At 36.2% G+C, this 22,612-nt stretch overlaps 2 protein-coding genes across 3 annotated transcripts in view; one reads left to right on the top strand and one right to left on the bottom strand.

Moving 5' to 3' along the window:
• The window catches only part of LOC114646334 (transient receptor potential cation channel subfamily V member 6-like), a 44,688-nt gene extending 42,480 nt beyond the window's left edge, over window positions 1-2,208 (top strand). For both annotated transcript variants that reach the window (XM_051923593.1, XM_051923592.1), the window contains exon 16: window positions 1,392-2,208. In XM_051923593.1, the coding sequence (XP_051779553.1) occupies window positions 1,392-1,536 (145 nt within the window). In that variant the 3' untranslated portion in view covers window positions 1,537-2,208. The remainder of the gene's footprint in view (window positions 1-1,391) is intronic.
• A 3,822-nt stretch (window positions 2,209-6,030) lies between these two features.
• Window positions 6,031-22,612, bottom strand: part of LOC114646336 (uncharacterized) — a 31,264-nt gene continuing 14,682 nt past the window's right edge. Inside the window, exons 3-7 of the mRNA XM_028794492.2 lie at window positions 21,595-21,688; window positions 20,110-20,228; window positions 13,361-13,503; window positions 8,875-9,072; window positions 6,031-6,632 (exon numbers count right to left, since the gene is read on the bottom strand). Of these exons, the coding sequence (XP_028650325.1) occupies window positions 6,521-6,632; window positions 8,875-9,072; window positions 13,361-13,503; window positions 20,110-20,228; window positions 21,595-21,688 (666 nt within the window). The 3' untranslated portion in view covers window positions 6,031-6,520. The remainder of the gene's footprint in view (window positions 6,633-8,874; window positions 9,073-13,360; window positions 13,504-20,109; window positions 20,229-21,594; window positions 21,689-22,612) is intronic.

Raw genomic sequence — 22,612 nt, 5'->3', positions numbered from 1 at the left:
CCTATCACTAATGTGGATGCCCAAGTACTTGTAGGAATGGATCACCTCTGCATCCACTCACTGAATAGGGTCCAGACACAGAGGCTCTTTGGTGCGACGAAAGCCAATAGGCAGTTCCTTGGTTTTGCTGATGTTAAGTTGCAGACAATCCTTTTTGCACCAAGAAATAAACTTTTCCACCTGACTCCTATACTCTGTCTCACTCTGGTATTATATTTATAGTCTGAGGTGTACAAATTGAAGAGTAAAGAAGTCAGAATTGTCCCTTGTTCTGCTCCAGTGTTGCTTTCATCTGTATCAGAAACACATCCCTTGAGTCTCAGAAATTGCAGTCTGCCCAACAGATAGTCCATTACCCAGGACACCATAGGGTCATCCACCTGTATATCTCTTAGTTTACTCTAACAGGGATGGCTGGATGGTATTGAAGGTGCTGGAGAAATCAAAAAACATACTTCTCACAGTGCTGCCAACTTTGTCCAGGTGAGAATAAGCAGTGTAGAGCAGGTAGACAATTGCATCCTCCGCCCCAATCTTTGTCTGATAGGCAAACTGCAGTGGGTCCTGGTGATTCTTCCACAGGAAGATTCCTATAGTCCAGACCAGTCTCCCAAAGGTCTTCATGATGTGAGATGTGAGTGCCACTGGTCTGTAGTCATTTAGTTGAAGAGGCACCTGCTTTCTTTGGATCAGAACAATGTAGGATGTTTTCCACAGCACCAGTATTTTTGGAGTCTTAGGAAAAGCCTGAACAAGTGACCAAGGGCACCATAAAGTTGATCAGTACAGACCTTAAGAACTCAAGGACTGACTCCATCTTGTCCTGCAACTTTTCCTGTGTTATGTAGCTTCCTCATTTGTCTTTTCACTTGGTCTTTGGTTATGGACAGTCGAAACTGATGGTCAGAGGTGGACTCTTCACTGGCCATTTCAGTTGACGCAGTAAGAGCTGTTGATGTAGTAGAGATGGTGTTGGGGGTCTGGTCATTGGAAGAAGGTGGCAGTAGGAGGGAAAAATCTATCTAAAAATTGGTTCTGGTCTCTAGCTTTGTCCACATCCTCTTCTAGGACCTAAGCCCTGGGTTTCTCGAGTCCAATAATTAATTGAGACACATTTTTCTTGATATTGAATACTACAGTTTAAGTCCTGTGAATGGTTCATGCTCACAAGTCATGTACCAGTGTATCATGGAGTGATGCATGGAGATGAATAACCACTTTACTGATGCAAGCCTTTGTTAAAGTCTTGTTACATAAGATGAAAAGAGCAATAGATTCATCTTTATGGAACCTGAAATTTCACCAGATATTCTTTTATTTGGTATGATTATAAAATTGTAGAAAAAAGCAATTGTAACAGTTAAACTAATTTTCATTCTTACTTTTAAAAGGGTTGAAGAGATTATTCCTGAAGAAAAAGGAAAAATTCAAGCTGGTGGCATCCACATGGCTAAAAGTGTCGGATGGGAAGTGATTAGAAGCAATCTAGCAAGAATTGCTAACATGAAAGAATATACTGAGTCTACGCCATTTTAATGTGTTTTTTTCTATATATTTTTTTTATAAAATTTTCCTTTTCTTGCAGTTTCTAATAATAAATCATAATAAACAAATACAAAAACAGTTGACACTTTATATTCAGATTCAGCCAATTGCTGGGAATCAAACATATCACAAAGCCCTACTTGTGCTGATGCAGTGTGTTCAAATTCTCAAATCTGTCAAACATTCAGTCAGTCATTTGAATCTTCTTATGGTTTAGCCAGAGTTGTAGCCTGCATCAAGTTTATTCTTTGCTTAATGGTTTTGTTTTTTGAATAATATTTGCTTTTATATGTTGTTGATTATATTCATTTGCCTTTTTTTAATTAATGAAAGTTTATGTTTTTTGTTAATATTCTAAATACATTTGCTTTAATTCAGTGTGTTTTGTGGGTGGAACCCAAACAGACAGGGCCACCCAGACGTAACTGCTAAAGGACCACCCTCACCCTTCAGTGATTTATTGATGTTTGGCACATGCATATTATGACAGATACTGATTTTTCTGGTTTCTGTATTTATTGCCTCTCTCTTTGGTTTTTGATTCTGGGATTACACATCTGGACTAGTTTGCTGTGGTTTGCCATTTTTAGGCAAACCCTGCTGTTTTATTTTTGCCCTTTGCTATTTGCGTTTGTGTGTTGTTTAAATCAAAAAAGTTTTATAAAGGTTCTGTATTATATTTGTTTCTCAAACCAGAGGTTTGACATTTTCTCTCCCTTGAAACTTGAAAGACATTTTTTTAAATATGTTTTATGATGTTACAAGAGTTTGGTGAACTTTTAAAGCTCTCCATTTTGGATTTATGCACTTTGGGGTTGGGTTGTCTGTGGTGAGGCCTGTCTTTAGGAAGGCTAAAACAGATCTTGGCCAGGTTTGTAGGTCTTTTAGAGGCCTCCCACCCATTTTCTCCATCTTGTTTGCTGCTCTTAAAATCAAATCTTAACTTTGAACTAAAGATAGTTACAATGAGGAAAAGAGGATGGGATATAAATGTATAAAGAATAAATGAAAGAATTACTGTGAGGTATAACTTTAAGACATTATTATTAAAGAAAAAAAACTGTGCTAAATGATAGCTGAGAGGAGGTGAATAGCCGGGACCGTGGCTGGTGTATTTTAATACCATCCTATAGAATGTACCAAATGAATGTTTGTAGTAAGAAATTTTAGTTTCTTTTAAATTATTATTTAGTCTTAACTGCATTGAACTGAACTAAATCTGCCTAAAGAATGATTTAAGATATGAAGAGGTAAGGGAAGTGACGGCAAAGGTGGTATGGATGAGAACAGCACCCATACGCATGCACCACACGGCCATCCTTCTGACCACTACCGAGAGTTGATTCTACATTAAAATAAAATAAAAATAAAAAGATGAATAACCTTGGAGGTAAATCATCACCCCGAAAGTGGATAGTAGATGTGACGTAGTATGTGTACCAAATTTCAGGTCAATAGGTCAAACAGTTTGTGAGCTTCAGGTAATTTAAAAACCTAGACAGACAAACAGCCATGGTAGCATATATATATATATATATATATATATATATATATATATATATAACAAGAAGTAACTGTCATGTTCTTGCCAGTTAATGCAAAAAATAATAATAATTATAATTAAATGTATGATTTTGTGACCATTTTGACAAATGTACCAATTAAACTAACACATAATAAATGCCAAGGAAATCCACCATGTACTGTATCTTGTCTCTTATTGCATCAGTGAGGCAGTGTTTTGTGGTTTAAAAGTGTCCAGGAAAGACACTTTAACTTCTAAGGTTTTTTTTATATTGGTTAATGCTGGAAAAGTCTATACGGCTTGTAAAACTTGCCTATTCAGCATCAATTAAGCACAGACAAGCTCAAGTACAAAGCGAGAATATCTCAACACTAGCCAAGGCTAGCTACCTCAACTTCAATTCCTTACCAGGGGCTAGAAGCCAGTCCACTCAGCAGGCATCTCTGCCGGGAATCACTTGTGTTGATCTGTCTTCAGATTACTTTCCCTGAAAGGACTACACTTCAGAATACCCAAGCAAAACCAGGAACGGCAACTCCCATCAGGCTATGTATCCCGACGGCTACCTTTCAAAGGGCTACACAGTCCAACTGAAGCCAAGGGCTAATCAAGGGCTACCCCTGACAGTATGGAACTAAATGGACACAGTGTGTTTCATGAACAACCATCAAGCATTGCTAAATGTCAGTAAACAACAGGACAACTTCAGCAAAGCAATACTGAAAACTATTTCAATCAATAATATTTTTTATTTGAAGGAGAAACCAGGTGTAAATGTTAGACATGAAAACATACAACCTGAATGATTCAAATCAGGGTCACACAGCAAGCTTCATTTCAGGTGGCTATGGCTTTGGTTGTTGTAGCCTTTGGTTTCTTAAACCCGGCATGATGCTTGGGAGTGAAGGGCCAGTCTATAGGTGGGAAAGTTGGACCGAGTTGTCTTCTCTTTGGCAGTTGTTTCTTTCACTCTCTCCTACTAGTTATGTCGTCTCGTTGGCAGTGCCTTTTTGAAATCTTTGAATTTATAGGGTCTTGCCGACTGTCTCTTTTCACAATAAAACCCAGAATTTACATCAGTCAGGTTTGGGACAACTGGTACGTTCTAATGGTCTGGTTGATTGTTGATTAAGTTACTTTTGGCTAAACACAAAACATGTTCATCTTAAAGTCCCAAGCCTCCATTTTACATATTTTTACAAACATACACACACACTGGTCACTTCATCTAACCTTAAACATATAAATACTAATAAACAATGACACTCTTTAACAATTTATATTTATTTTATTTTCCCAGAATTCTTGTCTATGTCTATTTTGCAATGCAGTCACCCCAGAATTTTAACTACTTACAAACTTTGGCAGTGTTTGGGGAAATACCTTGATTGCTTGTAGCCACCTGCTCTTTCAGTTACAGAACATTTCCCACATGAGCTCTGAGCCCACAACTTAAGAGTCATAATCTTAATCTGAAATAAAAACAGACTGAACTAAAACGCACAAATGAAATATTATGTGTCGTATTTAGCATACTGTAAAAGCTTAGTTTTCCAATAGCATTACAAGCAGTACATATTAGACTTTAATATGTGGATCGGACAGCAGTTTGACAGCACCTATGTCTGTCATTGCTTATTGCCAATTAATGGCTTTACTGCTGTGTTCTGGAAGTTAAACTTTACTGCTTTAAAACTTCTGGCTTAATCCTGCCCTAAGAATCAAAATGGGCTGATTTGTGAGTCTGCTTCTGTTGATTGCTAAATTTAGTTTTTTCATATTTACGTGTAATTGATGATGACCAGTTATTAATCTGTGTTTGGCATCAGCGCAGTACTTATAAAAAGGAATTTATGAAGTTAACATTTAAAAATCAGCTTTACTGACGTCTTGGTAAGTACAAGTCACATGTCTTGTCAGACACCATGCTAATCAAAAAGTAGCCCTCAGGCTCATTATAATTCACTGCATATTTTATGGAAACTAATGGAATACGTTAACTTTTTGGCTTATTTCATTTTTAGTTCAAAGTAATAAAATTTAAGGCAGCCTTCTATTTTTATTACTAATCCTTGATATAAAAAAAAAAAATATATCATTGCTCACTGTACTTTGCTTTTCTGGGTCTGCAGCAGAAAAGGAAATAATGAATTTATACAGTACTGCAGGTAATTATACATTATAATGTAACTGCTAAAAATATGGATGATTTTATCTGCAAGACTGAAATGTAAAAAATGAGAAACAAACATAAAGGAAATAAGCCATAATAAACCTATTGTTTTATTTTTCATCATGTATAAAATTAGCAGTTAGTGCAGCATATTTTACACAATCGTACAATCCATCCCACCAAAGACCCCACAGAAAGAATACTCACATGTTGTATGATTGTATCAATAAACCTCAGTTTATTGCTTATTTTCATTAAACCTGTTAAATGGAGATTTGGATGCAACAATGAAAAGCATTTATACACTGTCAAATTGGGAGAAATGGGAGTATCTCTACAGCATATTCCAAGAATAAAGATCTAATCTAATAAAAAAAAAAAACTAAAAGAAAATGAGAACAATGAAATATCTTGCATTTTGTTCTGTTTTTGCATAACTGAAATTATGAAACCGAGGTGACATGTTTTTCTTCAAAAGAAAAAAGTTCAGATTTTTTATTATTCCATACATACACTATAATAAATTAAGAAACAAATTGTACCAAGTTCATACTCTAAAAATCACATGAGAGGAACAACAGCAAGTTCTTTTCTCCAACTTATTGTGTTTTTTATCATTATTAGTAATGGTTTTCTTTCAGTGAGAGCTAACAATTACAAATGCATGATATTTGGCACTATATGACAGCAGTTCACAAAAAAAATCTCAAGCAAAAGTCACTGGACATTACAACTTTACGTAAGGTTGCTTGTAAGTGCACAGTGACAATTTTTTTTTACACTTTATTTACTGCTATACTGTTCACACATCGCTGAACTCTGGTGGTCCCAGAATACCTGTGTGGATCCCCAATCCATAGCCAAAGTACAGCCATACATCATTTAAACATAATTTAACATGATGTAATCATACTATTATATAATTAAATATAACAATTATGATCATATTCCTTTTGTGATCCAAATTATTTGTCCTTTAAGGGAGAATATTAAAATAATGTCTGCCACTTATTTTACTTATCACTCAAATTCTTTTTTTGTAATTTAGAATTGTTCATCAAATGAAAAACCAATGCGTACCTGTTACATACATACAGCCACTCACCATTTTCTGAATCTGTCTTTTTCCTTCATGGGAATCGCAGGGAGCCAAAGCCAATATTGGCAAGTACTGGGTACAAGGTAGAAATCCATGTGGATGAGACGCTGGTCCAACACTGGGCTCACCCACTCATACACCCGCACTTCTTTTCATCAGCAGTTGTAAGCACAATGATTCACAATATAGCACACATCCTGGAAGTGACTGTTGACTCCAAATGCACACAGTCTGCTGGAAGCTTTGGAATTCCATCCAGGAGTTTGAGTTTTGGCAAACTTGAAAACACTCTGGAAAATGAAAACGGGAATACAATGAAGAGATACTCAATTCAAGTATATACCTTGATTTTGTATTTTTTGGAAATTTTCACTAGTATATGTACATTACAAAATAATGATTGTACCATGCTGATTATGTTTTTCAATTGCTCCAGTGTCTTCAATACCATCTATCCATTCCTGTTACAGGGTAAGCTCACAGATATGCAGGTGGATGAGCCTATGATGTCTTGAATAATGAACTATTTGTCCAGGAGACCTCAACTGAAGAGGCTCAAGGACTGCGTCTCTGGTATGAATGTAAGCTAACACTGGAGCACCACAAGAAACAGTTCTGTCTTGTTTTTCTTTACTCTGTACACCTCAGACCATAAATATAACACCAGGTCATGTCACTTAAAGAAATTCTCAGATGATTCGGCACTTATAGGGTGAATTGATAAAGGAGGTGAGGCAGAGAGAGAAGTCAGGTGGAGAACTGGTTTCTTGGTGCAGAAACTTATCAGCAAAACCAGTGACAGGCTAGGCTGGTCTCATAACACAGTGGAAGTATGTAAGAAAGCGCAGAACAAGCTATTTATTCTTAAGAGACTCATTCCTTTAATGTGGGTAATGACATCCTTCACATGTTGTACAACTCTATGACTGCCAATGCAATTTTCTACAGTGTTGTGTACTAGGCTGGTAACATCACTTCAAGAGAGACCCACAGAATCAACAAACTAATTAAAAAAGAGCAGGCTCAGTTATATGGCACCCTCTGGACCCCCTGATGATCAAATAGGGTATCTCCAAGTTCTCTCCTTTCACGGTATAAAACTTAAGAGCTTGATCTTCTAGTAAGAGCTCTCTAAATGTCTATGCACTAGAAATAGGATGTGAGGTGGAGAGGTGTCTTATCCCTTGTCCAGCTTGGCACACATACTTTTTTACAACCTGGGTCTGCGCCTTGGAAGTGGTCCCATTGCACTGCAGCCCTGCTCTAGCTACAGCATTCATACTCTGGGTGATATAGTTGATGAATCAACTCCATTTTCTTTTACTTAAAACTTAAATCTATTTTTAAAGCTTGTGTGGTTCTAGTTTCTTCTACCCTTCCTTCATGTCCTCCGTATAATTTCTTACTTACTTTGTCCCCTTGCTGTAAACCACTATCAACCCTATATGCAAATCTTTGTAAAACGTCCCATTGCTTATTAACAATTAAGTCAGTTTGGCACCGAGGTCTTTCCCCTACTCCTTCCATTTTATGGACTCCAGGATTTCTTGATATCAAGAAGAAATTTTTAAAAACTAATTATCAACAAACCCAGTTTAATTTTGTCCACCTTTTATATTCCCTTCTACTAAATGGGGTTGATTGTATGATGTCTTTTTGCTTGCTTGTCTGTAGGGGCTCCTCTGTTCTTTTTGTTGTTGTTTTCAGTTTGGAATCTAGCAGGGTTGGGTTGGTTTATGTAGTGCTAAAGGGTGGTGGGTGGACACCAAGCAAAGGGTTATAATTTTAATTTCTTTTAAAATGGCTTATAATTTTTTTAAATGTTGGCTGTTTCATCTCAATAGAACAATTATCAAAAAAAGACAATTTTTTTTATTAATTTCTTTCCTTTTTAGGGTTGTCAGACAGAAAGGAATCCTGGAAGATACATTAGTCAATCATATCAATTACCTTCAAATGCACAGTTTTGGGATGAGAGAGAAAGCTGAATACCTGGAGAAGACCCATGCAAATGTGAAGAGAACATGAAAGGTCCACATGCAGACCCAACCAGAGGTTGACACAAGGTATGTGAAGCTAAGAAATACCAATCCTTGTGTGAAATTACCGTCAGAAAATTAGTAATTACAGACTAAGGAGTGTTTAACACAAAATACATTTGCCATTTCAAATCATTTTAGTTTTTTTGTGAATCTCTCAACAGATGGAAAGAGTAAAACAGTTTACTTAAGAATAAAGGAGGCAATTGAGAGCTTCCCCAAAAGTAAAACCAGAATTAAGACTGAAACTCTTAGTATATTTTAGAGCAATGTTACCTAATATGTTATGATATTACATCCAATAAAGGGCCACTTAATTAACTATCTGTAGTCAGAGATATAAGTAACATTCCTTTTTAGCATTTTCTCCAATGCAATATTTAATTCCAGCTTCAGAAGGCTTTCATTGCTAATTTTATCATGAATTTCTGAAGCCAGTTTGGTTGAAGCTGCTTTCACACAAGGGGCATTCTGAGTTTGCAGCACTACCTACCTTGACCTATAGTCCTCCTGGAATTCACAAGGATTCCTTTTCAGCGTCAGTGACTCCAGTGGCGTTTTCCGTAGTTCTGATAAATCGCATAAAGTGTTGATGTTATTTTCAGCCAATGATAAGTGCTGGATTTGTGGGATCTTTGGCAGTTGTTTGATCGATGTTAAGAAGTTTTTATTCAGATTAAGTCTCTTGCATCTTCAGAAGCATTGCAGAAAAATAACATAACATAGATACAGTAAATATATATGTTTACGGTAAAGACATTAACAAAGACTTCATTGAATAAAAATAATAAAGTGCATCTCTGCCTATGATTTGATGATGTGCAAATGGTGACTTTAAAAAATGTATTTACTAAATTCATTTAATCCAAGGCTATAGTCAGAGTCAACAAGACAGAATGTAAAGCAGGAACCAGCAATAACTGGGAAGCCAGTCCACCTCTGGGTACACCCAAGTACATGTCCACTTATGTTCACTTACCGGACCTGTTGAGTTTAAATGCACCAATTTACATAAACTGAACATTACTGTGTTTACAGACTCCATTGCTCTTCAAAATTATGAAAAAATTTTTAAATGGTTGTATAGATGGATTAAGTGGTGCATCACGTAGATATTTACTGATGTTTTTTGCCCTATAATTACTACAACTTTATTGAGGATTACACAGTTGTAAGTATTAATGGAGACTTTTAGGAAACAAATATAGAAGTTTAAAATATTTGTGTAGTCAAATATACACTGTAATTAATTTTTAGTTATCTAAGTAAAACTATTTCATGAAATAAGCACTCAAAAAGTTAATACTGGTAAATGTTACTTATTTCAGAAAATTCTTTCTTAATACATTCAAGCTTTAACAAGAATCCTCCTCTTTTTCTTCACATGCTTCTTTAATCCTGCATCTTCTTTTACACAGTTTGTTGGTCAGACTGGTTCTGCAACCTTCTGCATATATTCTCCCCAAACAGAAGTGTACATGTTTTTTTGTTTTTTTCCCTACTTAATTTACAGAAGTGTCACAAGAATACTATTCCCGCAGTATTGACAGGACTCTGAATGAGGCATGTGTCTGTAGAAAAGTGCCAATTCAGGTTTGTGTTTTTTTGGAAAACAAACAAGCAAATGTAAAGACACAAGGAGAAAGTGCAAACTTCACAAACATATTGGTCCATCCATGAACCAAACCCAGGTCTCAGGTGCTGTTATTCAGCAGTATTTGTTATTATTGTTAATTGATGTTGCGTCAGATTTTAAATTGAACATGATTATGAATATTCACTGTGATTAATATTCTTGTAATTATGATAAGGTTTTGAACTTGGTGAAACTCTGGATGCACAACAGTTTGCCGAACCTAAGATATTAGCATTTAAAAATAAACAAAAGAGTGTAAAACTGTGAAAGTGTTCAACATGGTAAAGCGTGCAGTTTGCTTACAAAATGCCATATGGGTTGTACTTAATATGACACTCTAACAACCTCAGTATCAGTAAGGGTATCAGCTATGGCAAACATTTTGAACTTGAGGCATACAACCACAACGCTTTGTGATCATTTCTATTATGTTCAGATTATCAAGCACAACAAGTGCCAAAAGCTTTATTTGTGTGTTTGCAATGTCAACACTTAATAAATGGGACAATAACATTGCCTAGTTGTAAGCACATAAGAGGATATCAAGTTTTATTTTCTAGACATAGTTGTGGGAACTATGCCTGCTTTAGGATAGTTGATTATAACTTCCAGGATTAAAACCTACAACATTTCTGTTGTTATTTTGTGTCAAACAACAAACATGGTGTGACTTCTGCTTTTGTCATTTGAAAGACCAGACTGTTTTCAATCACAAAAATTGTTTGTGTCACTAGCAAGGCAGCTAGGCAGATATGCTTTCAACCTGCTTACAGATTCTACAATAAATGCTTTATGCTGTAAATTAACCTCTGTGTGAGTATATCTCTCAGCTGGTCTGAAGAATTTACCAAAGTATTTGGGGATGGCTGGCTAGATGATCTAAAATGTTTCAATTGATCAAGCTACCACCATACCGCTCACCAGAACAAACAATGAAGGGTGGGTGTATTAAGTTATGAGACTCTACTCCATTTAAAAAATCTTTGGTGTAGTAGAAAAAGGTATGTAAAAATAGAACCACCCAACAATGTTTGACCGGAGTTAAAGGAATTTAAGACTACACACATTATTTACATATTTTGCAAAAGCCAGGACATAGCAGAAACCACATCAAAGAATACCTTGAATGTTCTTTTCATGATAAAAGAATGAAAAGAAGAGACAAACTACTACTTAGTGTTTGGCAACAATATCTTCCATCTGGTGATTGGTTGTCTCAATAAAGGATTGAAATACTGTATATTGCTGCAATTGTAAATTAATCATTTGCACAACATTGAGGCCAGGACTCCATTTCACAGCACAGACTATATCAAGAAGCATTTCAAATATGAGATCTAAACCTCTGGCCAAAATATAAAGCATTCACATCTAATTCACTATTGACCATAATACATATTTCAAGGACTGTTGTAATTTAAGTATCTCTATTTTTGCAACTGAAAAAATAAATGTCTTGATTACAGAGCATAATGTTCAGCACTCTGGACTTTGAATCTACAGTTGTGGCCAAAAGTTTTGAGAATGAGACAAGTATTGGTTTTCACAAAATTTCCTGCTTGTTTCTAGATTCTCCAACAGAAACTTCTACTAACCATGCCTTTTTGATTCAGCTGCTGGATTGGGGCACCACCAGTGCAGAGCTTGCTCAGGAATGGCAGCAGGCAGGTGTGAGTGCATCTGCACGCACAGTGAGGCAAAGACTTTTGGAAGATGGCCTGATGTCAAGAAGGGCAGCAAAGAAGCCACTTCTCTCCGAGTAAAACGTCAGGGACAGACTGGTATTGTGCAAAAGGTACAGAGATTGGACTGCTGACGACTGGGGTAAAGTCATTTTATCTAATGAATCCCCTTTCCCATTGTTTGGGGCATCCGGAAAAAAGATTGTTCGGAGAAGAAAAGGTGAGCGCTACCATCAGTCCTGTGTCATGTCAACAGTAAAGAATCCTAACGCCATTCATGTGTGGGGTTGCTTCTCAACAAAGGAAATGGGTTCACTCACGATTTTGCCTAAGAACACAACCATGAATAAAGAATGGTACCAAAATATCCTCCGAAAGCAACTTCTCCCTACCATCCAAGAGCAGTTTGGTGACGAACAATGCCTTTTCCAGGATGATGGATCACCGTGCCATAAGGCAAATGTGTTAACTAAGTGGCTCAGGGAACAAAACATCGAAATTTTGGATCCATGGCCAGGAAACTCCCCAGACTTTAATCCCATTGCGAACTTGTGGTCAATCCTCAAGAGGCAGGTGGATAAATAAAAATCTACAAATTCTGACAAACTCCAAGCATTCTTTATGCAAGAATGGCCAGTGATCAGTCAGGATTTGGCCTAGAAGTTGATTAACAGCATTGCCAGGGCGAATTGCAGAGGTCTTGAAAAAGAAGGGCCAACACTGCAAATACTGACTCTTTGCATAAACTTAATGTAATTGTTAATAAAAGCGTTTGAAACTTATGAAATGCTTGTAATTATACTTCAGTATTCCATAGAAACATCTGACAAAAACATTGAAGCAGCAAATATTGTGAAAACCAATACTTGTGTCATTCTCAAAACTTTTAGCCACGACTGTAATGATCAGAGTTTAAAATATCACTTGAAACTTCTTATCAAATGAACTTGATGCACTGACTGCTTTCCTCTTATTTATCAAGCAGTGAGTTTTCAGCTGGCATCTTACAAGTGGTAAAAAACATGGCCTTGATTTACAAAATGATTTAACCACTAGGAGCAGATAACAATTTACAAACGCTACATATTTAAAAAACAACTGCTAAATCATATACAGCATTGATGCGTGTGTCTCTTCTGGCACACAAGAATTTACTGCGTCTCTCACTTTGTTTCTCATCATTACAAAATGATCCAGGTTTCAATAATAATTAAAATTCAATCTTTGCAACATTATTCTTCTATTAAATTTCAGATACCAATGTTCTTTTACTGTGTGAGACTTACAGAAGAATACATAAAAACACACAAGAAAGACGACTGCAAAAGCATAAAGGTGCCCAACAATTACAGTGCATGGTACAATGTCTAAAGTTCAGTCAAAACATTCAGAATGAACCATGCAGTTTGTTTCCTGAAGCTGTTAACTTGTTTTTCTAAGAATAAGGCAATGGCATAATGAGGTATATTGCTAAAAGTGATATCACAGTGTAACATGACAAAAATGAGAATCCTCAGGCTGAACCTTGCAATATCAGAATCAAAAATGCATATGCTAGGGTTCCATAACAATCCTTTTAAATTTTTAAGGCATAATGCACACAGCCAGGCATTATTATTAAAGTATTTAAAGAGTTATTGATTATGAAGACTTTAACCAACCTTGGCAGTCTAATTGGACTCAAATCCTTTAAAGAATTGTCCACCAACTGAAGTCGTTCCACTCGTATCAAACGTTTAAGGATTTTGTAGAAATGTTCCATCTGGTAAGGATCTCCAAGGTCTTGATATGATAAGTTCAAATCCTATAGTTGTAAACATAACAACATTTAGTGAATATTGGAATTGGAGTACAGGGTGCAAAAAAGGAGAAAACCTCAAAGAAAATTAAAGTTAAAACATTTACTGAATAGCAAATGTATCCATACATCCATCTATCGGTCTATCCACCCCCACCTTCACTCAACCCACTTATTTAATTTTATCATCACAAGGAGCTGAGGCTTATTACTAGATTCACAATTAGGACCTAACCATTAACTAAATGCAAGTCTTTATCAAGACTAATTAACTCACCTACCAATAAGACCAATTTAGCTTCACCAATCAATATAATATTCACAATTTTGGAAGAAAACTAAAGTGCATGCAGAAAACCCATACTGACACTAATTTTACAAGATACAAACCCAGGTCCTTGAAGCTCTTGACACAACAGTACACAACACTGCACCAATGTACAACACATGGCAATTCTTGTACAAAATCCACCACAACAAAAACACTACAGGACTTTTACATATTTTTAATTGAATTTATGTAACCTCGCTACCTATTCAATGTGACCCAGTGCAAAATTAAATCTGGTAGCAACTCAGCCTTAGAGGGGAACAAAGTTCACTGCTGTGTATGCACAGTTACCCTGGGTTAGTTTACAGTTGTCAATGTACTGTACATGAGAACAATTGGGAGGAAGCTAGAGTGCTAGAAGAACAGGAGGAGGACATACAAACATTATAAAAAAGGAAAAACAGCATGAAAGTCCAAAAAGCAGCAAAGCTACCAGCTGTATATGGGGAAATAAAAAAGCAGCAAAGCTACTGGCTGTATATGGGGAAATAAAAAGCATAACCTTCTTGTAGTATCTGAAATGTTTATCCATACAGTATTGGTGCAAAATTAAAGTGAAAGTAAAGACACCTTTAGCATCATGATTATGAGAATCTCTAGAAAAATTTTGTTCTCCTTGAACACCCTACTGTTCCTAAACATATGCGAGAAACTCATAAGTCCTCAATCACTGCATCAATTGCCCGTGGATAACCGCTTTTGTTTGGCAAACGCATCAATTAGCAGCACTCAACCTGTGCTCAGCCATCCCCCATTTGACCATCAGAAGCCATACCCCACCCAAAATTTTGACTTTCAGCTCAAATCTGTACTGAAGATTTTATTTAGCAATGAGTTCTAAGGAATTGCATAGGTAATGATATATCGTTATTTGAGATACATACATTTCATGTGTGCTCCATGTGTACAACGATGAAATGTACGATGAAATAAGAAATGTTAGGTCTTTTAGACACAACTCAAATGTGTGTGTTTATTATATCAAATATAACCGCTTGAAAGTGAGTTTTTACTTTTGCGACAATCGCACTTATAGTGACGTCAAGGTAATTACAACGGCATACAGAAATAATATGACAATTAGCATTAAACTTTTACAACTAACAAATTTACACAGACTATTACTCAAATGAAAAGTATTTATTATAGCAGATATAACTACTTGAATGTCAAATATGCAAAAATACATACATCAATGAAAACTGTATTTGGACTTTGTATTTTTTACACATTCACAGCAACTTGTCATTTGAACAATTCTTTTTATTCAGTTTAAGTCTTGAATAAAAGCACACTTGTTTCAGTATATCTTTTGTGAAAGTGTTTATTTTATATTCCAACAACCACTTGAATGACATCAAATCTTTGTCTCTCTAGCTCTCTCTCTCTCTTTTATGAGTGCACACACACACACAAGTCTTCATTTTTATAAAATCTGAAACTAGAACTTTACACACTGTGTAACAATGTAAACATTGTTACACAGGTTGTAAACATTGTTACACAGGTGATGCCCATACTGCAATCCATTAGGACACGCAGAGGGAAGAAGAGTACAGAGTGGTCAGTACCACGATATATACAATTGTCAAATTCAAATGTTAACAGTTTCCGCACACCCAAGGACCCTCTTTCTTACATTTACGACAGGTGTACTTGTTGCACTGTACACACCACTCTGTGCTATGGTTTCTATTACAGCTAAGGAGCACCTGGCACTGACTTTTGTTTCCAGGAGGAGGCGGTGGTCTGGGAACAGGAACTTGTTGTAAAAGTTGCATCCTTTTCTTTTTCCATCGCCTTTTCCTGTAAGAAGCGACAATAAAATTCTTCTGCAAGGCAAGCCAAGAACACTTTTCTTTTTTTCAGTGTACCCCAGGCATGCCTTGTACAGTAAGTGTGCGTTCATCACCGCCAGATCAAGCATGTTGTAGAACACAGCAACCGGCTTCTTGCATGTTCCTGCTCATACCGTATAAGCACACACCTTCTGGTCCATGACGTCAATGCCACACTGTTTATAAAAAAAAAAAAAAAAAAAAGGGAGAGAGACAAAAATATATGTAACATTTTAAATAAAATTGTTTTATGACCTGTACAGTCATTGCCAAAAGTTTTGAGAATGACACAAGTATTGGTTTTCACAACCTTTGCTGCTTAAGTGCTTTTGTCAGATGTTTCTATGGTATACTGAAGTATAATCACAAGTATTTCATAAGTTTCAAAGGCTTTTATTGACAGTTGCATTAAGTTTATGCAAAGACTCAATATTTGCAATGTTGGCCCTTATTTTTCAAGACCTCTGCAATTCACCCTGGCAGCCCATTCTTGCATAATCAAGGCTTGGAGTTTGCCAGAATTTGTGGGTTTTTGTTTGTCCACCTGCCTCTTGAGAATTGACCATAAGTTCTCAATGGTCTGGGGAGTTTCCTGGCCATGGACCCAAAATGTTGGTATTTTGTTCCCCGAGCCACTTAGTTTTCACTTTCGCCTTATGGCATGGTGCTCCATCATGCTGGAAAAGGCACTGTTCATCAGCATACTGTTCTTGGATGGTTGGGAGAAGTTTCTCTCGGAGGATATTTTGATACCATTCTTTATTTATGGATGTGTTCTTAGGCAGAACTGTGAGTAAGCCCACTTACTTGGCTGAGAAGCAATCCCACACATGAGTGATCTCATGATGCTTTACTGTTGGCATGACACAGGACTGATGGTAGCGCTCACCTTTTCTTCTCCGGACAATCTTTTTTCCAGATGCCACAAACAATTGGAAAGGGGATTCATTAGATAAAATGACTTTACCCCAGTCGTCAGCAGTCCAATCCCTGTACCAGCTACAGAATATCAAGTCTATCCCTGATGTTTTACTTAGAGAGAAGTGGCTTCTTTGCTGCCCTTCTTGACATCAGGCCATCCTCCAAAAGTCTTTGCTTCACTTTGCATGCAGATGCACTCACACCTGCCTGCTGCCATTCCTGAGCAAGCTCTGCACTGGTGGAGCCCCAATCCCGCAGCTGAATCAACTTTAAGAGACTTTAGGCACTTGCTGGACTTTCTTGGGTGCTCTGAAGCCTTCTTCACAACAATTGAACATCTCTATTCTAACTCAATCAGCATGACAGAGTGATCTCCAGCCTTGTCCTCGTCAACACTCTCAGCTGTGTTAACGAGAGGATCACTGAAATGATGTCAGCAGGTCCTTTCATGGCAAAGAAGGACTTTGCAATTAATTCATAACATTCTGGGGTGTATGCAAATTGCCATCATAAAAAATGAGGCAGTAAACTTTGTGAAAATTAATATTTGTGTCATTCTCAAAACTTTTGGCCATGACTGTATAGTGCACATCAGAAAACATTGTGGCACTGATGCAACATTATATATATTCACATACCTTTATGTGGTTGTGGTCTGTGACCATGTTTGGGTTTTTTTTTTTCAATCATCCCCAATCTCCATTTTTTGGTTCATGGTACTAAGAATGCAGACTGACTTCTTCTTCTTGGCACATACACCGCCAGCATGGCACTGCCAGTTCTAAACATTAGCGTGGACAATTCCTCGTGTCCTTAAGTGTCTTTAGGTGGAGGTGAATGTTTTCATTGTACCTTATTTATGGTGCAAGCAGAGTTGTGTTGCAATCTATTAGTCAGCAACAGCGATGTAAAGACGTTGTCTGCTGTTACAGTTCTGATCTTGTCCAGAAATGGCTCCATAAGCTTTATGACAATATTCTTGTAAAGTCTTTTTCCCGTGGGATGACTGCATTCTTTTCCTAAATAAGGAGTAGCATTGCACAAGCATTTTGTCTTCAAATCTGCTGCAATTCAAATCTGTCAGGCTTGTATTGCAAGAAAGAACAACAAACCATGGTTGGAAACAGTTGCTCATTGACAGTAATATTTTGTCCTGGGTTGTAACTCAAAATACAGTTCAGAACAAAACGTTGCCAGATGTCCAAGATTGCAGCAAATCTGTCATTTTTTTACCCACTCTGCATGACTGTCCTTGTTGTCAAAGCACAAATGCCATATAATTGTTTGATAGCGGTCACAGGGCATCATATATTTGATTGCCGGTTGCAGTATTTATATTTGGACTTCAAGTGGTTACTGGAATCTAAACACTTTCACAAAAGGTATAACAAAACAAGTGTGCCTTAATTCAAAAATATAACCAAATAAAAAGAAATCGTTCAAATGGCATGTTGCAGTGAATGTGTAATAGTCCAAATATTGTTTTCAAATAAATATGTTTTCATGTATGTGTGTGTTTGTGTTTCACATTCAAAAAGTTATATTTGATATAATAAATACATTTCATTTGAGTAACAATCTTTAAATTTGTTAGTTGTAAACGTTAATAATACTAAATGACAATTTATTTCTGTGTGCTGTTGTAATTACCTTGACATCGCATAAGTGCAATTGTTACAAAAGTAAAAACTCACATTCAAGCGGGTTATATTTGATATAATAAACACATATATTTCTGCCTACAAAACCTAACATTTCTTACTTTATCGTACATTTATACAGATCCGTGTAGACACACAGCACACATGAAAGGTACTGAATGTATTTCAAATAACAAAAACATCATTACCTATATAATTCCTTACAACTAAATACTAGATAAAATCTCCAATGGAGATTTGAGATGAAAGTGACAATTCTGGCTAGGGAAATGCTTTGGCTGACTGAATGGGGGATGGCTGACTTGGTGCAGTGATTAAGGACATACAAGGTTTCTGGTATATGTTTAGGAACAGTGGGATATTCAGGGACAATGAAATTTTTCACAGAATTGTAATGGTTTTTTTTCCCCTCATAGAGATGAAAAAGCATGTAGAGCATTGAAACAACTATCTTGAAGATGTGAGAATCCACACTGAAAAATGGCTTACATTGTATCTCCTTTTCTGAAGTTAGTTGCTGTTTTGTCTTTACTCACTGAAACATCTTTGTACTGATGTATGAATGGTGATGAAAATGTTTTGAGACTGACCTTTAAAGGAAAACTGAGTAAAACTGAGCAAATTGTATTTTTTAAGATAACTCTTCATGATCATTTCTTATTATTTTCATAAAGCTTCTCTATGCTCATCAAATAATATGAGTTGACTTGGTTATGCTGCCACTTTTCTGTAGCTCCCCTGATGACTTTAATCACTGACATGTTTAACCACACAGTGATAACCCCTCAAAATCGGCAGGAGATCATAGTCATACAGATTCATGTCTGGAGAACAGGCTGGGTCAGGTGTCTCTCAAGCCACAGTTTCACAAAGCAACCTTTGCAACTGCATTGGAAGTACAGTGTATTTAGGGATGTTGATTTTATGCAGAAGGGAGTTGTTCAACAGCTTTCCTTGACACTTTTCAGTATAATATTGATGATTTATGTGGGACGTTTCAGGCAGATAATTAATATGGACAACACTTAAAGATCATACAAAAAAAAAAAAAAAAAACACTGCACATGACCTTGCCAGCATTGTCTTGAACCTTGAAATGCTCTAGTGCCGGAGAATCACCATGCTTCTATTGTTTCAACTATAGACTCTGTGGGACATATTGATACAGTACATCCCAGTGTCATTCCCAGTTACAAAACACATCTTGAAATGCCACCATTTCCAAATTGATTTGCTTGAGATTCTTTCTGGAACACTGAATATGGAGAAATACTTTAGAAAGCATTTCAGGATCTTTCCTTTAAGGTGTTGTGTTGGGTACCTAACATGCACAGACATTGCTCATGCTGAATTCTTCTTAAAGAATGGGTTAATTTTACTTATAATTAATCCCTATAGTGTTTGCTATATCACGCTATATCATGTTTTGTTTTTCTATTAACACTTGAATTTTAGTGGCAGCATTTTCTTTTGTCATTAATGTCAAAAGCCATATAGATTTCAGCTTATCTTCAAGTCAGAGTTCCTACCATGACAGAATTCCACAGACCACCTGTCATTTGTGGCCTATGAAGGAGACTGGCCATGGCAAATATTCTCTTTGCAAGACGGAATCTTTGATGGAACATTCTTTTCTAGTTTGCATTTTTTGACATTCATGGTAATTTGATCCTAAAATAGGAACATAAACTAAAATACACAATAGATAGAAAGTTAGTTCACATAATTTAGTGCACAAAATCAGTACCGCAGATTACCCCATTCAGGTTCAGACTCAGAACTTTTTGATCACTACTCATATAAGCAAGTCAAATATTTCAGTTTTATATTTTATAACCCCAGATCACTTTTAAGTTCATACCACACAATTTTCCCAGTTTTCTGTAAGCCATTCTTCCCATTTTTCCTTTGCTTCTGTTCTTGATTTTCCTCTTATATAGTTCTCTTCTCTTCTCAAGAAGCATTCTGATTCTGGAGGCCCTAGTTAAATATAAACATAGTTATCAGAATCTTTATTTGAACTTTATAAATCTTCATCAATTGAATGCTTTTTTAAAGAATTAAGGAGAATTTTAAGGGAAAATGAATTGTCAGCTAAAAGGCATATAAATCGAAATCCATGCCGTATCGAAAATTCTTTCCTTTCAACTTAAATGTCCTTCAATTAAGTTAGATCACAAATGAGGGCCCCAGTGCCTTACAGATCTTATGAAATTTTCAACACTCATTATAGTATTCTGAGTTAGGGTGTTACACCATAGTGTCTCATCACTTTAAGACAACTACTGATTAATAATTTTCTTCTTTAGAGTTGAATATAAAAATACAATTTGGAAGAAAATGTTTAAGCATCATTTGTAATCTAACCACATTAAAAAAAGTCTAATCACTTTTTAAGGCACTATATACAGTACTGTGCAAAAGTCATAGGCAAGTTAGATATTTCACAAAAATATATGTCTTAGATGGTTATTTTATGTCTTCTGAACTAGTGTGTCAATAGAAAAGAGCATATTTTTGAGTTTCTTTTGCAAAATGTGAACCCATACAATAAGAAACGTCAAGGTCCTTAAAGAAAGAACCTAAGAAAGTAACAGATCCTTTCCCAGATACAAAATGTGAGATTTCTGTAGGCATATAGCCCTTAGCTTCTAAGAGAAAGCAGTTTATCCGCCAAAGGGCTCGAGAATGGTACATGGATGAATTTCTGCAGTCAATGCTGAAGCATATTGGAGGTTTCCTACTGTTTTGGAATTGCATTTCTGCAAAAAGAGATGAAGAATTAATTAAAACTGATGGTCCTCTCACTTCTGTGAAGGAAAGCTAGATTCTTATTCATCCACCAATACCATCAGGGAAGCATCTAATCGGTCCCTCAGCTTCATTCTGCAGCATTACAATGACCCCTAGCATACAATGAAAACCATTAAAAACTATTTGCAGCAAAAAGAGGAACAAGGAATCCTGCAACAGATATTGTACAGCACCCACAATGCAAAATGTGCAGTGGAACAGTAGTTAAGTTCTCTAAAAGGCTTGGAACAATCTGCTGTATCTTTAGAAGCTACTTGCAAGTGGTCACAACAAATATCAATTTCATTTACTTTTTTCTGCTTTATAGCATTTTCTCACAAGTGCCTACACTTTTGCACAGTATGTTTATTTAAATGTGCTATCCGAGGGCAAGAATTATCCACATGCTGTGATTTACATATGTGCTCTGATTTATATATATATATATATATATATATATATATATATATATATATATATATATATATATATATATATATATATATATATTATAATTTTTATTCTGTTCTTCTTAGTTAGAAGATTTTCTTACCTTCTCGGATTCTTGGGCTGCTGAGTTGAGATCCATCAATAGCATTTGTTTCCAAGTGATGCCACACTAAGAATCGATATCGATGAGAAGGCAACTAGGAAAAGCAATAATAATGTTCTTTTAAAATGATTCTGTAATGTGTAACATTAAGGAAAATCTTTCATTTATTCATTGAGTTTCCAAACCTCTTTTTTTCCAATACAAGCTTCTTGTACTACCACCCACCTTATCAGATCTGGTAAGAATCAGCCCTGAATGGGAATAGTCTATTGCAGATCACATCCATATGCCCAAACTGTGCTAATTTAGGGCAGTCAATCAAGCTAGAGATGAAGGAGGACAGGAAACCTGGCCAACCAAAACAAATCTATAGGGACCTGGGCAGCATCTGCAAACTCAACATAAACAATGGCTAGTCATTTTTTAGTGCCTAGGACTCTGAAGTTGTGAATAAGCAGTATTAAACTATAGGAAATCATCTAGATTCTTTTCAGTACTGACTACTTCAAGGTAACAATGTCTAACACAACAAGTTACAGTGAAGAATTGGCTTCTTTTGTCTGATAGCTGGCTGGTATTTTCTTGTCTGATAGCTGGCTGGTATTTTGTTTTGAGCTCTTCGTTTGAGATGATCAATTTTGTAACCATGCCCTTAATAGCTGTTCCAAAAGAGTCCATGAGATTGTTTACTTGATTATTTTGACCTCTTGCTAGGCGATCTTGGTGAATGCTTCTGCTAAAGGAATACATGTAAATGATATTATGGTTATTTGAATACTTAGAAAAGGATTAACATGTCTATGGTGTGCACTGTAATGCACACGCAGTCAATCTTAGTTACCAAGCCTCTGAAATATAGTAAATTTGTGGCACCATGAAAATAGTTAAAATTTTCTGAAATCATAAAGTGTACAAAATTTCTTTCCTAGAATTTACAATAAACGAATACTGCTTAGCAAACACTGCAATGTATTGAGTCTACAGCAGCAGCACACAACACCCTCAACAAAAGTGACAG

This window comes from Erpetoichthys calabaricus, chromosome 2, assembly GCF_900747795.2.
Source record: "Erpetoichthys calabaricus chromosome 2, fErpCal1.3, whole genome shotgun sequence".
In the NCBI taxonomy this organism is placed as follows: Eukaryota; Metazoa; Chordata; class Cladistia; order Polypteriformes; family Polypteridae; genus Erpetoichthys; species Erpetoichthys calabaricus.
The sequence above is the reverse complement of the archived record's forward strand: the minus strand, read 5'-3'. Positions and strand labels throughout refer to the sequence as shown.